This window comes from Terrapene carolina, unplaced genomic scaffold (assembly GCF_002925995.2).
Source record: "Terrapene carolina triunguis isolate 2854851 unplaced genomic scaffold, T_m_triunguis-2.0 Scaffold93, whole genome shotgun sequence".
Taxonomy (NCBI): domain Eukaryota; kingdom Metazoa; phylum Chordata; order Testudines; family Emydidae; genus Terrapene; species Terrapene triunguis.
In genome coordinates this window covers 14,477,623-14,492,992 of record NW_020664444.1, presented here as the reverse complement: position 1 = coordinate 14,492,992, position 15,370 = coordinate 14,477,623, and the positions used below count along the sequence as shown (strand labels likewise).

Here is a 15,370-nt window from a genome sequence, read left to right as displayed (position 1 = left end):
GTTTCTAAGGAAGGATTAGGATGGCTAAACTAGGCTTCTGAATTAAGTGCAGAACTTACAAATGGAGGAAGCTTGCTCCTCAGATACTGTCCCCAACTTCATAGCAAACAAAACAGCAGCATGAGATCAGTCTTCACAATAAAAAGAAGTAGAAATGTTTAATTCTAACTTTTGTGGTACATACATCTGCAGAAATAACTGTAATCTGCACTTAGTTGTGGATGAGAAGGCTTGAATGTCATTGAACAAGTGAGTTCACTGCATCCAGGAATTTCCATTAGCCCTGTCATTTGAAATGGTAACATTTACAGTATTTGAACAGTTTTTCTAAATGTGAGCAAGGTGTTAGCCTTCCCCTTCTGGGGTATTTTTTCCTATGTTTAATTTTATTCATTTGAATGTCAGTTTTAATGTCCTTTCTATCAGAAGGTGGTTGATCGCTAATACTTTAAAGATTTATTTAAAAAAAAAAAACCCCAAAAAACCTTTTTCAGTGGTTAGCAGCATATAACTTCTATATTCTGATGACAGTCTCTGTAGTATGTGTATTACAAGTAACTTGGTTAAATCACACTTGAAATGAAAATATTCCTCCTCTGCTCAAAGAGAGTATTTTTTTTCTTTTAATAACTAGAATGTAACATCATCCCCTCAGTATTCTACATTCCTGGAACACATCATCCCTCGATTTCTCACCTTTCTGCAGGATGGAGAGGTGCAGTTTCTGCAGGAGAAACCAGCACAGGTACTCTGTACAAAGCAACAGTTATCTTTTTTTTTGTGCAGTTTGAATTTACTAATTCAGAAATGTGAGAGATTAGAGAGTGCTGAGTGAGCAAATCTATTTTTGAATATAGATTTTATATATACACAGAGGCAGAATTGAAAAAGTCTGTGCTGCTCTCAGTAAGATGTTTGTTAAATAAAGTTGGCCATTCTGTTTTGCAAATATATACTTTAATACCTCTCTTCTATCACTTAAAGTAGTGTACATGTTACAGTTGGCTCTTACTGAGAGATGATCACAACTGACTAAGTTTGCATTTCAGAGTTAAAGGCAAAAGTTGAAGCTTTACTGTCAAGTAGTTATCAGAATATTTTATCATTCTTTTAATTTAAATTGCAGCTTAAGAATGCAAATTAAATTTGTGCCGTGCTTTATAGCCAAATATTTGAACATTAGAAGAAACTATTATATATACTTATATAGGCATTTAATCTATTTGAAGAAAAAGTTTTTTTAAAAAAAAAAAATGCATGTAGTTTGTCTTTTTAGTGCATTAATACATTAAGGCAATATCTAATTGAACAAGAATTTTTTTTTTTAGTGATTAAGGATTGTCCTTACAAAGTTTTGATTATTTAAGTTCTAATAGATGTCTTTGTTCGTTTTGTTTTCCAGCAATTGCGAAAGCTAGTTCTTGAAATAATTCACAGAATACCAACAAATGAACATCTTCGTCCCCATACCAAAAATGTCTTGTCTGTGATGTTTAGATTTCTAGAGGTACTTTTTTTTAATTACACTTTGTTAAAACTATGCTTCAGATTTTGAGAAAGATTTCTCTTTCTTCTCCTCCTGAAAAATATTAGGGTAGAATTCTGACCACACTGATGCTTGGGGTTAGATAATCTTTAGAGTCACTTTGAAATGGATTTGTTCCATTTGTTAATAATTGCACTGTTTTGAGCTGCTGGGACAGGAGGGGAGGGGCAGTTCATTAGTCTTCACTGTATGATGATGTTTTGATATATAACATCTCTGGGTTCTATTTTACCCTTATGTAGACTCTTGAAATGTTTACTAGGATTTTACTGAGACACAGAACTGTTCTTGTTGGCTTACTCTAGGTAAGATGTCAAGAAAGAACTTTTTTTTTTCTAGACTAGTTTATTACATAAGTAAAGAGGAGAGGATCAGTTGTCCATTTTAAGTCCTTCCTTCAGATTCTTGCTTGTATAGAATCTAAATGATTGATAACTGAGGCCCAGTGTAACCTGCTCTGTGTGAAAGGATCGCTGTCCCTGTGAGGAGCCCTATTGACTTTGGTTAATCAATGGGGCTTTGCAAAGGGGTCTGCCGAAGTAGAGCAGGTTGCAGGTTTGAGGCCTAATCCTGCCAAGGATACAGACTCAATATTTCCATTGACATTTTAATGGGATAACCGTACACACAGATTGCAAGACTGGGCTCTGATAAGAAACATGTCAAAAATGAGATGTTTTCCTTGTAGCAGTTTATATTAGGCAGAAACTTTCTAGGTTGCTGAGATTAAATTAGAGCTATATAAAATATATTTTTAATGAAATTGTTTAAGAATACAACAATGGGCTAATTAAACACATGTTTTCCAGACAGAGAATGAAGAAAATGTACTTATTTGTTTGAGAATAATTATTGAACTACACAAACAGTTCCGGCCACCAATCACCCAAGAAGTGAGTTGTATTTTATTATGTGATGTAGAAGAGTTACTCTACATGCTCTCTGTCTGAATTGATATATTTCTGGCATATGTAATTGATGAAAATGCCAGAAATATTCGTGCACGGCACTCAGTGTTTTATAGGAGTTAATATGCTGTTGGTATCCTGCATTTTAAAAATTCTCCTGAGAGTTAATGGTGTAGACAAGGATTGTGCTAGGGTTTACACTCTCAATGGTTTTGCTCTCAATCCTTATGAGCCATCTGACTAGATTTATTGCAGTGAAGTAACAATCTGCTGTTCTAACCAAATGTGCAACTGACTAGCTTTCAGTCAGTTTCACTCTGATGATATTATTTCTGCCAGATTCTGTGTGCAGAAACTGTGGTACCAGCATGACCTTGGGGAAAAGCCAGAAGGAGAATAAATACATAGAAGGGAGGTGGCAGCCCAAAACATCCCAAATGAAAGATAAGGATTGAAAGGCAGAACAACATGGGATGGGGGACCAGAATATTTTGGATGAGCGGGGGAAGGTGGAAGACCAAATTTCAGGGTATGGAGGTGGACCACCAAAAAGAGAGAATCCATGAGAAGAGAAGAAAAATTGGGGGTATTTTGTTATGAGAGAAGGGAAGAAAACCAGAATAGGAACAAGGAAGTCAGCAATCTATGTAAGTTCATATACTGTACTCATAACCCTAGTAACAGAGTCTTACAAGAACTAGAAAACCAAAACTGTAGTATCTCTTCTTCCCCCATCCCACCATTGAGAGGATTTAATGGTTTTGGAATAATGTAATGATTGTGTATCTGTGTTTGAATTATTATTGTGAGGGTCTTTCTATTGCTATTCAAGTTTAATGTTGACAGTAAACTGGCTTAGTAGTCAAAAGAAACTCTCTCCAAAAATATCTCCCCATTCCATTTTAAATTTGAGGATTCACCCCCATACTTAAATTACTGTCAGCAGATTAATTTCACTTAACAAAAGATTCTTCGAGTACATTTTTTCCCCTTTTGTATTGATACAAGGATCCTAAAGTAATGAAATTGATTCCCCTTTCTTCCCCTTCACCCTCCAGTAAGTTTAATATTCATTTCTTCCTAGATTCATCATTTTTTGGACTTTGTGAAACAGATTTACAAGGAACTTCCAAAAGTAGTGGTAAGTCTTATTCCCTGTGATCACACTGTCTGTGTCCGAAAGTGGTACTACTTATTTTATAATTAGCACAAATTAAAATGACTTTTTTGAAGTTAGTGATATGTAACTAATGCTGTTTGAAGAAAATAAAAAGGTAACTATATAACAAATGTTACATTTTAAAAAGAGAGAAACTAGCAGACTTCTGTTGAGTTCATATATTTTGATAACCTCCATTTTAGAACACAATCTAACTAGTGTTAGCAAGTGAAGTCATTATTAGTTGTTAGTCAGGGGTTCTTAATTTTTTTGACTTGGAGCCTAATTCTAGGATCAAACACACACAGTATATGATTTTTTTTTTTTTTTTAAATCATCTGCTATGCCTCAGATAACATCTAGTGTTTGGAGGCATGCGTTTGTAAGTGTGCTCTGACTCAAAGATCTGATTTGAGCCTTTTCTTAACTGCTTAATAACTAGAGTTGAACTTGTAGAGAGACTACTATTTCAATCAATAGTGATTAAAATGAGAGTGTTAGTACTCTGTAGTTTAGTCTTATGTTCAAGATTTAGTGTGATAAACACTTCGCTAGTAATAGGAAGTGTGAAACTTGTTTTTCATAGAATCATAGAATGTCAGGGTTGGAAGGGACCTCAGGAGGTCATCTAGTCCAACCCCCTGCTCAAAGCAGGACCAATTCCCAACTAAATCATCCCAGCCAGGGCTTTGTCAAGCCGGGCCTTAAAAACCTCCAAAGAAGGAGACTCCACCACCTCCCTAGGTAACGCATTCCAGTGCTTCACCACCCTCCTAGTGAAAAAGTTTTTCCTAATATCCAACCTAGACCTCCCCCACTGCAACTTGAGACCATTGCTCCTTGTTCTGTCCACCGTTAAGAGGTGCCCGTGGACGGTGTAAGGCCGGTAGCGGCCCCCGGCGCGCCGGGACCGGGTCTTCTTGGAGTCAGGTTGCTTGGGAACGCAGCCCAAAGCTGGTGGTAAACTCCATCTAAGGCTAAATACTGGCATGAGACCGATAGTCAACAAGTACCGTAAGGGAAAGTTGAAAAGAACTTTGAAGTGAGAGTTCAAGACGGCGTGAAACCGTTTTTTTGCCATGTTCAATCACACAGTATTTTGATATTTGCCATCATGAAATAGAGATTGGTTTTTTGTCATTTTCACTGCGTTGTAAGTCAGCCTTTACTCTAACATAGGAAGAGAGCAGCATCCATGATGTGAGGTCTTAGAGACGCTGCAGCTCAGTCGTGGGCTCTGCAGTTGCAGTATTGCTAGGCCCTATAACCTCATTAGTGGCCCAGTGTTTTAATAATATTGTTTTTTAATCTATAGAATTTCAGCTTCAAGTCTATGTCCACAAAGATCCCACTGTAGGTGTGAGTGCTTCGAGTGTGTGAGACTGGAATCGTCTAGCCATCTGTTTCCTTCGGAGCTGTCCTTTACGCTCTCATGCCATGTACAATGAGGGTATAAAAATGGAGCAGCCCCAACCATCACTTACTTTCTTCTTACTGCCCGAGGCACTGAGTTGATGCACAATGTCTTTCTGCTTCCTTATAGCTCTAGGGGATAGGGTTAGGGTTTTATAGTTAGTCTCCGCCTCTCTCCCCGGTAACTTTTTTTTTTTCTTGTTTCACTTAAGCTGGTTGACTAACTCTTCTACCTCCTCCGAAAGACTCCTTGTTTTCTTTCCGAGTCTCAGGTCTAATGGCTGAGATCTGCCCTGCCTGCGAGACAGCTATGCCTATGAATGATACACATATAAAGTGCCTTTTTTGTTTAGGGGAATCTCCTATCTCAAACAACTATATTATTTATAACTCTCTTTTTGAATACACACAAGGCATGTGATGACCACTTGATGTTGTTTTTGCTGGAAAAGATAAGATTTTTGACTGTGAGATTCCTGCTCCTGCTTATGAACTTGTTTCAGCTTGTGCTTTGGCTACAAGAGATGCAACTTGGGGGGCTAAGAGGTCTTTTGATTCTGGGAGTCCCTGAAACATTAAGCCTTCTATTTTCTCTTAGGAAAAAGAGAACTGATGTGAACAGGATTTCAGTCTTTTTGAAGAATCACAGTACCAATGTGACTTTGAAAAAGCAGAGCTCTCTGGATGCAGCTTTGCACCAATCTGCATCACTGGTAGTGGCCAAGAGGAAGGGTCAAAGTCATTATGCATCTGAGTTGCCTAAGGCTCTTCCTTCAAACTCACATTGGGGTTTCACAGAATCATGGCACCATTCTTTTGATGCAGGGGTGCAGCTTCTGTCTTCATTTATCAATACTGTTTCTTAAGTACAGTTGGCATTGGTGTACTGTATGCCACCAAATCATTGTATTGTGATAAGATATCTGCCAAGGCAGCTGCATTGGAACCATTGTCACCTGTACCACCTCCTCTTTCTGCCCAGGCTATTTTTACATCTTCTGCAGATCTAGCTATCACCCTGGAACTGGAATCCCCTTTACTGAATCTCTCTCCTTTATCTGTGGTATTCAAACCTCTGCTTGGAGTCCAGAGTACCAAAGATGAACCTGTCTGCGTTGATCCTCTATGGTAGCAGTGTCTACCTTTCATACCAAGGGGTTCTGAGTTTCTGTGTTTCTACACTTCAAGGATGTGCACCTCCTTTAGAAGAATTCCGCTCATCTTCATGTGGCAGCAGATGTTGTTCTCCTAGGAGATCTTCTCATTTGCCTAGAGTGGTTCCTAAAACCTTAAAAGGAGTCACGGATCTCATGCTTCAGTCATGTTCCTTGGTTCCCATCTCTTTGGCACCATAGGCCTTTATCTTCTGGGACGCAGTGGCCTTAATGTTCTGTGTGGAGTCCTCAGCCATTCCCTGCTCTGTGCCATATACAGCGGCATCAAGATCTAGAATAAGGTTGTCGTCTTCCTTAAAAAAACACCCCCAAAACAAAACCAAACAAACCCACACCCCATCTCAGGAGGTTCAGTCATTGCTCCAAGAGCTCCTTCATTGTTCTAAACAGAAACTGTATAGTGATGAGGAAGACCTCCTCAAGGAATATGAGGACCAACCTGGTCATATTGGCTTTGCCTGATGAAGGTATGACACCATCTACTGCGTCAAAATAGACTATTTTAAGGCCACGAAAGATAGAGATGTAAATATCTGTTTGTTTAAATGATTAAAATTGTTTAATCGGTTAACCGATTAAAGGGAGAGAAACCCGGGGCTGAGGGTCGGCTGGCTGGCCTGGGGCTGGAGGTTAATGATTAAGGTTGGCTAACTGGTAAGACTAATGCTTACTGGCTAACCGTTTAATATTTTACATTACTAGTTCAAGACCTCCTTAGAAGAATGGTGGACACTTTAGAGTTTCTGCTAGAGATCATTTAAGAGAGCTGTCCTAAATTATTTAACATTTTCCAGGGTTGCTTAGCCATACCTATTAATAAAGGCATTCTCAAGATAGAAAGTGGGGGCCGCCACAGATCCTTGGCTAAAACAGCCACATCCAAGAGGGCCGACATAGATGCCCTGCTAGATAATCATTGAGATAAGGAGATGCATCACAGCAGGTCACTAGGGATGTTCACACAGTTCTACAGTTGTTTTCCAGACAAGGCCTCAAGATCAATTGAGACATGTCCGATCTCACCCCTACTCAGTCCACAAAATTTATATGGGCGGTGCTGGACTTCACATTGGCAAGAGCATACATTCCTAAACACAGACTTTTCATGAGTCACCTCATTTCATACCTGCGATCTCATCTGAGAACCTCAGTAAGATTCTGTCTCAGTTTACTGGGTCATATGGCAGCTTTACTTGTGACTCCATAAGTCCTCTGGTCTTTTCAGAGTTGGTTAAGAACAGTTTATCAGCCAGTCAAATACAACATGGGCTTGCCTGTCGGAGTGCCAATGTCTCTGTTTTGGTGGACAGACCCTTAAAAATCTGCTAGGGAATTATGTTTCATCCACCGCCCCCTTAAAAAAACTCTTGTGATGGATGTGCACATGTGGACGTCCTCTGAATACAGGGAAAGTGATCGTGAGTAGAGTCTGTTACACATAAATGTACCGGAGTTGAGGGCCATTCATCTAGCCCGGAAGGCATTTCTGCTTCTCTTTCTGGGCACCACCACTCAAAGCTGTTGCATTGTCCATCAAGATATGTGTTGTATGGAGAGTCCAGGGGGAGTGAGATCATGCCAGGAAGTGATACACCCATGAGACTGGTGCATCCTACATAAGATCATCCTAGTAGCTCTGTCTTTCAATTACCCAGAATTATTTGGCAGATCATCTAAGCAGAAAGAGCTCCATCACGATTCATGTGTGAGTGGGAGCTGAAAGACTGTTCTAAATCAAGTATTGCTAAACAGAGTTCCCTATTTGCTGGATCTGTTTGCTCCCAGTGTGAACACAGTCTCCAGTGTTCTCTTCCCAAAGAAGAGTGAGTTCAGGATCTGTGATAGATGTGTTTCTGATTTGGTGGGAGAAGAACCTGCTCAAGTGTTTCTCTCTCTTTCATTAATTCCCAAAGTCCTTAGAAAGATATATCCGGACAAAGCCAAGGTGGTAATGATAGTTCCAGCCTGGGTGCATCAGTTCTGGTATTCTGACATGATCAATTAGGCCACTTCTGCTACTAAAGCTCCCAGATGTCATTCTGCAGAACCAAGGCCTGCATGGTGTCTCTACATGTGACTAGCTGATTAAGGTCTGTAGATAGTGACTGTACAAGAGCTTTTGATCCAGAGCAAAAAGGCCTTTGAGAAGCATGTTTCAAGCTAAAAAGTTTTCTCTTGTGGTCCATTGAAACATATTCATTCCTTGGGTTCTTCTGTTCCAGCTCTTTTGGACTATTTGCCTTTGAAACACTTGGGACTGTAGATTAACTCTGAGTCATGCGACCGCTATATCAGAATATCACCCATCTGTTGAGGGTCATTAAAAAGTGGTTTCAGATTTTCATATAAAGCAATTTATACACTTAACTGTACTTTTTCCTAAATCTCCTGTGCTTGGTAACCTCCACACACTTATAACTCTGTAGTATAGACCAGGTCTGTCTACCTAAGTTGCCTTTCATCGACCTAATTATGTCAGGGTATGTCTACACTATGAGTAGTTCGATTTTAGTTAAATCGAATATTTGCAATCGATATTAGAAAGTCGAACGTGTGTGTCCACACCAAGGACAGTAATTCGACTTTGTCAGTCCACACTACCAGGGAAAGCGTCGACATTGGAAGCAGTGCACTGTGGGCAGCTATCCCACAGTTCCCGCAGTCCCCACTGCCCATTGGAATTCTGGGTCGAGCCCCCAATGCCTTCTGGGGGAAAAAAATGTCCCGAGGGTGCTTTTGGGTAACTGTCGTCATCCAATCGTCACTCCCGCCCTCCCTCCCTCCTTGAAAGCGCCGGCGGGAAATCAGTTCGCGCACTTTTCTGGTCAGTGACAGCGCGGACGCCACAGCACCGCGAGCATAGATCCCGCTGCGACCATCGCTGCAGTTGTGACCGTTGTCAACGCCTCGCAGCTCATCATCCACCTTTCACAGAGGCAGATAGCCTCCTCGCCTGATTTCTCTCTGCGGCAGCGGAGTGAGGACCTGAACTCCGAGAGTAGCACACGGCTGTCAGAAACCACGACACCCAGCGCCGAGGACATCACGTTTGCAATGGGGCATGTGGATTTTGTTGAACGGCGATTCTGGGCCCGGGAAACAAGCACGGACTGGTGGGACCGCATAGTGCTTCAGATCTGGGATGAATCCCAGTGGCTGCGAAACTTTCGCATGCGGAAGGGGACTTTCCTGGAACTTTGTGAGTTGCTGTCCCCTGCCCTGAAGCGCAAGGACACCCGCATGTGAGCAGCCCTGACTGGTATTTACTTCCTGGACCACAAGATAACTGTTGGGGATGTGGAGATGCCTACAGTGATCCTCGGGGACCCAGCCTACCCGCTAATGCCCTGGCTCATGAAGCCCTATACTGGCGCCCTGGACAGTGAAAAAGAACTCTTCAACTACAGGCTGAGCAAGTGCAGAATGGTGGTGGAGTGTGCTTTTGGCCGTCTCAAGGGGAGATGGAGAAGCTTACTGACTTGCTGTGATCTCAGCGAAACCAATATCCCCATTGTTATAGCAGCTTGCAAATAGCCTGGCTGCTGATTACGCCCAGCCAGACAGCCGGGCGATTAGAAGATCCCAGCGGGACGCGCTGTGCATCCGGGAGGCTTTGAAAGCCAGTTTCAAGACTGAGCAGGGTACCCAGTGACTTTTAAGTTTGTGGACACAGAGGCTGAACTTGCCCCCGTTTCTTTACCCAGTTACCCCCTTCACCCCCTTCCCAAAAAATAAAATCTGTTCTGTTTTGCTAATGAACACCGTTGTCTTCATTACTGTTTTCGCGGGAATGTTTTAAACCTGGGTTTAGTGTTGTGATGCTAATGATGCTTCTAAACTGCCCTCCCCCGCCACAAAGTCACAGAGCAACCCCGCCCCCTCCCCCACAGAACATGAAAGCCACCTCCCAGACTGACCAGGGTAACTAGTCACTGCACTGTGTATGTGCCCTGCTGCTGGGCCTGCCCCCTGCTAAAGGTGACTGTCCTGTCTAATTACCAAGCCCCTTCCCCCCCCTTCAGACAGACTCTCCTCCAAAAGAAGAGGATGGAAACAGTAATGAACAGAAACGTATTTTTTATTAACAACCACACATGGAACGGGGGGGTGAAACTTGGACGGGGTCTTGTGTGAGGCGGGTAGGAAAGGACTTTTCAGATGTTGGGGAATGAGAGCCTTCTAGTGCTATAGCTGTCCGCTGGGGTGGAGTGAAAGTTTTCACGGCCCCTGCCGCCCCTCCGTGTTTGGACTTTGGGTGAGGGGGGTATGGGACTTGGTGGCGGGGCAGGGCGGTTAGAGAGAGACTGCAGCGGGGCTCTCTCCTCCTGCCTCCGGTCCTGCAGAACATCCACAAGGCGGCGGAGCGTGTCCGTTTGCTCCCTCATTAGTCCAAGCAGCGTTTGAGTCGCCTGCTGGTCCTCCTGTCGCCATCTCTCCTCCCGTTCCATGTTTGCCCGGTGCATTTGTGACAAGTTCTCCCTCCACTGTGTCTGCTGGGCTGCCTGTGCTCGGGAGCATCCCATTAGTTCAGCAAACATGTCTTCCCGTGTCCTCTTCTTCCTCCTCCTAATGTGCGCTAGCCTCTGGGCAGATGTGGCTGTGGGAATTGGAAAAAGGGAGTGAATTCCTGAGACAGAGCAATGTATCTGTGAACAGAGAACATAGTCTTTCTCTGTGAACAAGACCATGCAGAGCACCTATCACACGCGCACTGAGGACAAGGTCGAATTTTCGGCCCTCGCCTACAGTGCCTGCGGTCTTGCTGTGGCGAGCTGAGGAGCGGGGCAGGACACCGGACTTTGTCTAGCTGGCAAACATGGTAAGCCGTAGACTTGTGGCTGCTTAAAACTTTAAGAGTGGCACTGGCCTCCTTTCACATAGAAAGCAATGTGAGTCTCTGCTGGCAGCAATCCTGCAAGCATGAACTCTGCCCCTGTCCCAGCCCCTCGCGGCTGTAAACCGCGTGGCTGTAAACCGGAGGTTGCAGTTCTGTAAAGGAACAGGCAAGCAGTCCCAATACTAACTTTCCCCTACCTAATTCAAAGCAGGGCGTCATGCCAGACATCACCCTCCTGAGGGTCTCGGAGAGCCAGAAGGAGAGGATGCTTCGGGACAGCCTGCAGAAACCGGGGTCATTTGCTGCTATGCTGTGCAAGGCCATGATCCCCGAATACCTGCTGGCGTTGTGGCAGGGAAACGTTTCTTACCACGGGGGGCCTAATAAGCTCTCCCTGCCAAAGAACCTGATAATTAGGCTGGAAAGACACCTGCAGGAGGCCTATGAGGAGTTCTCCCCGGGGGATCTCGCCTCTATCCCCGGACACATCAACCAGTTTTTGGGTTAGGTGCCCTTGGAGGGACAAAAGAGTGGAGCATCTTGGGCAGTGTAATCATGAAGCGGACATTGTTGAATTGTCTTAAAATCGTTCGGACTATACATTGAAGCGGCCAAAGACACAATAATCATGATACCCTTTGTTCAGATTCCCGTTTTGTTGCACTTTCCTGTTTACATGTTTAGAAGCACTTTACCCATTGTTAATATTTCAAATCTTCCTGTTCTGTTATAAATAAAAGTTTACATACTTGAAAGCACTTTAGCTATTGTTAATATTTAAAATATGCAAGTTCTGTTATAAATAAATGTTTAGATATTTAAAACACTTACTGCTTGATCCTTCCCCTGAATCTGTGTCTGGGGTAACGGCGGGGGACGGTTGGTAGGGGATCTCTGTGAGGGTGATGAAGAGCTCCTGGCTGTCGGGGAAATCAGCGGTGCCAGCGCTGTCGACTGCCTCGTCCTCCTCATCTCCTTCTTCATCTTCCCCGTCCGCTAACATGTCCGACGAGGAACCGGCCGCGGACAATATCCCATCCTCAGAGTCCACGGTCACTGGTGGGGTAGTGGTGGCGGCCGCACCTAGGATGGAATGCAGTGCCTCGTAGAAACGGGATGTGTGGGGCTGGGATCCGGAGCGTCCATTTGCCTCTTTGGTTTTTTGGTAGCCTTGTCTCAGCTCCTTGATTTTCACGCGGCACTGCGTTGCATCCCGGCTGTATCCTCTCTCTGCCATGGCTTTAGAGATCTTCTCGTAGATCTTTGCATTCCGTCTTTTGGAGCGCAGCTCGGAAAGCACGGACTCATCTCCCCACACAGCGATGAGATCCAAGACTTCCCGATCAGTCCATGCTGGGGCCCTCTTTCTAGTCTGGGATTGCACGGCCATCTCTGCTGGAGAGCTCTGCATCTTTGCCACTGCTGCTGAGCTCGCCACGGTGTCCAAACAGAAACTGCGATTCAAACTGCCCAGACAGGAAAAGGAATTCAAATTTTCCCGGGGTGTGGCTGGTCAGAGCATCCGAGCTCGGACTGCTGTCCAGAGCGTCAACAGAGTGATGCACTGTGGGATAGCTCCCGGAGCTATTAGCGTCGATTTCCATCCACACCTAGCCTAATTCGATATGCCCATTTCGAATTTAACGCTACTCCTCTCGTTGGGGAGGATTACAGAAATCGATTTAAAGGAGCTCTATGTCGAACTAAATGGCCTCGTGGTGTGGACGGGTGCAGGGTTAAGTCGGTGTAACGGCGCTAAAGTCGACAAACGCCTAGTGTAGACCAGGCCTCAGTGTCTACGCTACAGCCTTGCTCCTGCCAATGTAAGCGCCATACTGCATCGACATAACTCTCTTCACGAGAGGCTTATGTTGGTATAGTAAGGGCGATGCAAACACTGCATTACATACATGGGCTGTTGGCTGTCTTGTCAATTTCATGGCAGGAGGGCTGGGTGGCTGGACCCCACTCCTGGCTGGTAACCTTGGCTGTCTTGTCAATTTCAGGGCTCCTTGCTGGTGCCCAGAAACTGACAAGACTGCCCAGCACCTGGCAGGGAGTGGGCTGGGAGGAGAAGCTGGGGCAGCTGGACTCCGCTCCCCAAGGGGGAGAAGCCCTGGGTGGCTTCCCCACCGCTCCAGGTGGGGAACGGGGAGCAGCAGGGGAGGCAGCCAGCCAGGAGCCCAGGATCCTGTGGGCTCAGTTTCCCACGCTACCCCTCCTAGATCAGTGCAAGCATTCCTAGTGAGGACATGCACCATCGACCAAAGAAGCGTAGTGTGGATATGCACTGCAATGGCTGTAAGTCGATCTAATATAGGTCAACTTAGTTTCTAGTGTAGACATACCTTTAGATAGTCTTAGGGCTATGCCCCTTTATCTTTCCAGAACAAAGCCATTTCTGAAATCATCCAGACTTTTTGTGGCTTTTGGTGATAAGTCTACAATGCCGGTTGTTTTCTCTGAAAGACTCTAAGTGGGTTACAGACTGTATTTAGATTTCCTATACATTAAACAAACAACCTCTTCTCAAGGTAGAAATGCTCTACTAGTTCTCAGTCAACTTCTGTTTCTTGTTTCAGGGGAGACTATTTCTGAGATTTATAAGATTGCTAAATGTATGCACAGAACTCCAATTAGCTATCATTGCTCCATTGTGGCAGCTTCGAGATCAGATGCCCAGTTTGGTAGGGCTCTCCTACAGTCACTTTTAGGTAGGACTCTTGTCACCAACCCCCTTGAAAGGTAACTGCTACTTAATCACCTGCAGTGGGATCTGTATGGCAAATGCATGAAGAAGAGAGAGGTGGTTACTTGCCTCACAGTAACTGGAGTCCTTGAAGATGGTTTTTGTCCACATGGATCTCATGATCTGCTCTCCTTCCCACTCATGTGGAGGCTTTACCTGCTTATTCTGTATTCATGAAAGAACTTAGTGGAGCTGCTCCATTAGTTATATTCTTTGGGGAATGCAAAGGTGTATCCAGCAAATATTCAGTCCCAGTGGACACTGGTGGTTCAAAGTTTGTGAGCTCACCGCTACAATGGGATCCATATGCACAAAAGCACCCCGAAGAACTCCAGAAAGGAAAGTAAGCCCTTTCCGAAGAATTTAGTAGCAGTAAAAAATACTTTCCTCATGGATTGTATTTTCTAAATGGACAACCTACCCAATTCTCAATAACTGAGGAACAATCTCCACTCGTTATATTTTGCTTTCCACAACCACAGCGCTGTACAACTTTTCATGAGTGATGTACCCGAGTATTCGGATTCTAATATCTAAACTGCATTGTTAAATCTATTCACCTAAATTTGGGTTATTGCTGATTATGTACTCTATGTATCATATGACTTTAAAAACAAACTTTGTATTTCTGGATAATCTAAGCACTATACCCAGATGTATAGATACTTTTCTCAACCTATGTATTATATAATTTTTTTCAACATTAGGTTTAATAAAATTTTAAATCTGTTTCTCTTCTTTAAAACTTCTGCTTTGTGTGTCTGTAGAATCGATACTTTGAGAATCCTCAGGTGATCCCAGAGAATACTGTTCCTTCCCCAGAAATGGTTGGTATGATTACAACAATTGTGGTGAAAGTAAATCCTGAACGGGATGACAGTGAAACAAGAACAGTGAGTATTTTGACTAGGTGACCTCGAATACTGAGTACCTGTAAAATTGGCTGTATGTTAAAGATAAAATCTTATGGAAAACAACTAAAATGGCATGTCCACCCTTTCAAACTTATTAGCCATAGAGGTAGGAACAGAAGATACTCCTTTTGCAATGGGCACATTGCATACAGGTTTGTCGCATCTTAGGTGCATTTAACATGCGTGATTTCAGCTTTACGTGGTTGGCAAAAACAAAACAAAAAAAGAGAAAAATAACAATTTTAATACTGTACCTGTAGTGCGGGCGATTCCGCCCGCCATTACACTCAATGTAATTTTGACTATACGCGATTTTCGCTTTACGCGCTGACTGCGGAACGTAACCCCAGCGTAAGATGCGACAGACCTGTAATTTAGACTGCAGCCAACTCCCAATGAAATTAACAGAAAAACTCCCGTTGACTTGATGTGGAGTTGGATCAGGCCCTGAGTAAGTTGTGACCTCACATGGTGGAGGGGTTTAAAAAAAAAAAAAGCCTATTAGCTCATAGTCTCTCTGTGGTAGGGTTTACGTGGTCTGGCTTTGGGCCCTGCTGCTACCCTCAGTTTCCCTTTCCTCCCTAGTCAATCATACTTCACACTGTTAGTGTTTTTCTCAAAAATTCTCCCCTTGTGGGAGTGTGATTTATTACCACAAAGTTCAAAACA

At 43.6% G+C, this 15,370-nt stretch overlaps 1 protein-coding gene across 3 annotated transcripts in view; it reads left to right on the top strand.

Annotated features, from left to right (window-relative positions):
- Positions 1-15,370, top strand: part of TRRAP (transformation/transcription domain associated protein) — a 156,547-nt gene that overhangs the window by 4,891 nt on the left and 136,286 nt on the right. For all 3 annotated transcript variants that reach the window (XM_026650611.1, XM_026650609.1, XM_024208476.2), the window contains exons 5-9: positions 635-745; positions 1,403-1,507; positions 2,356-2,439; positions 3,539-3,595; positions 14,555-14,680. In XM_026650611.1, the coding sequence (XP_026506396.1) occupies positions 635-745; positions 1,403-1,507; positions 2,356-2,439; positions 3,539-3,595; positions 14,555-14,680 (483 nt within the window). The remainder of the gene's footprint in view (positions 1-634; positions 746-1,402; positions 1,508-2,355; positions 2,440-3,538; positions 3,596-14,554; positions 14,681-15,370) is intronic.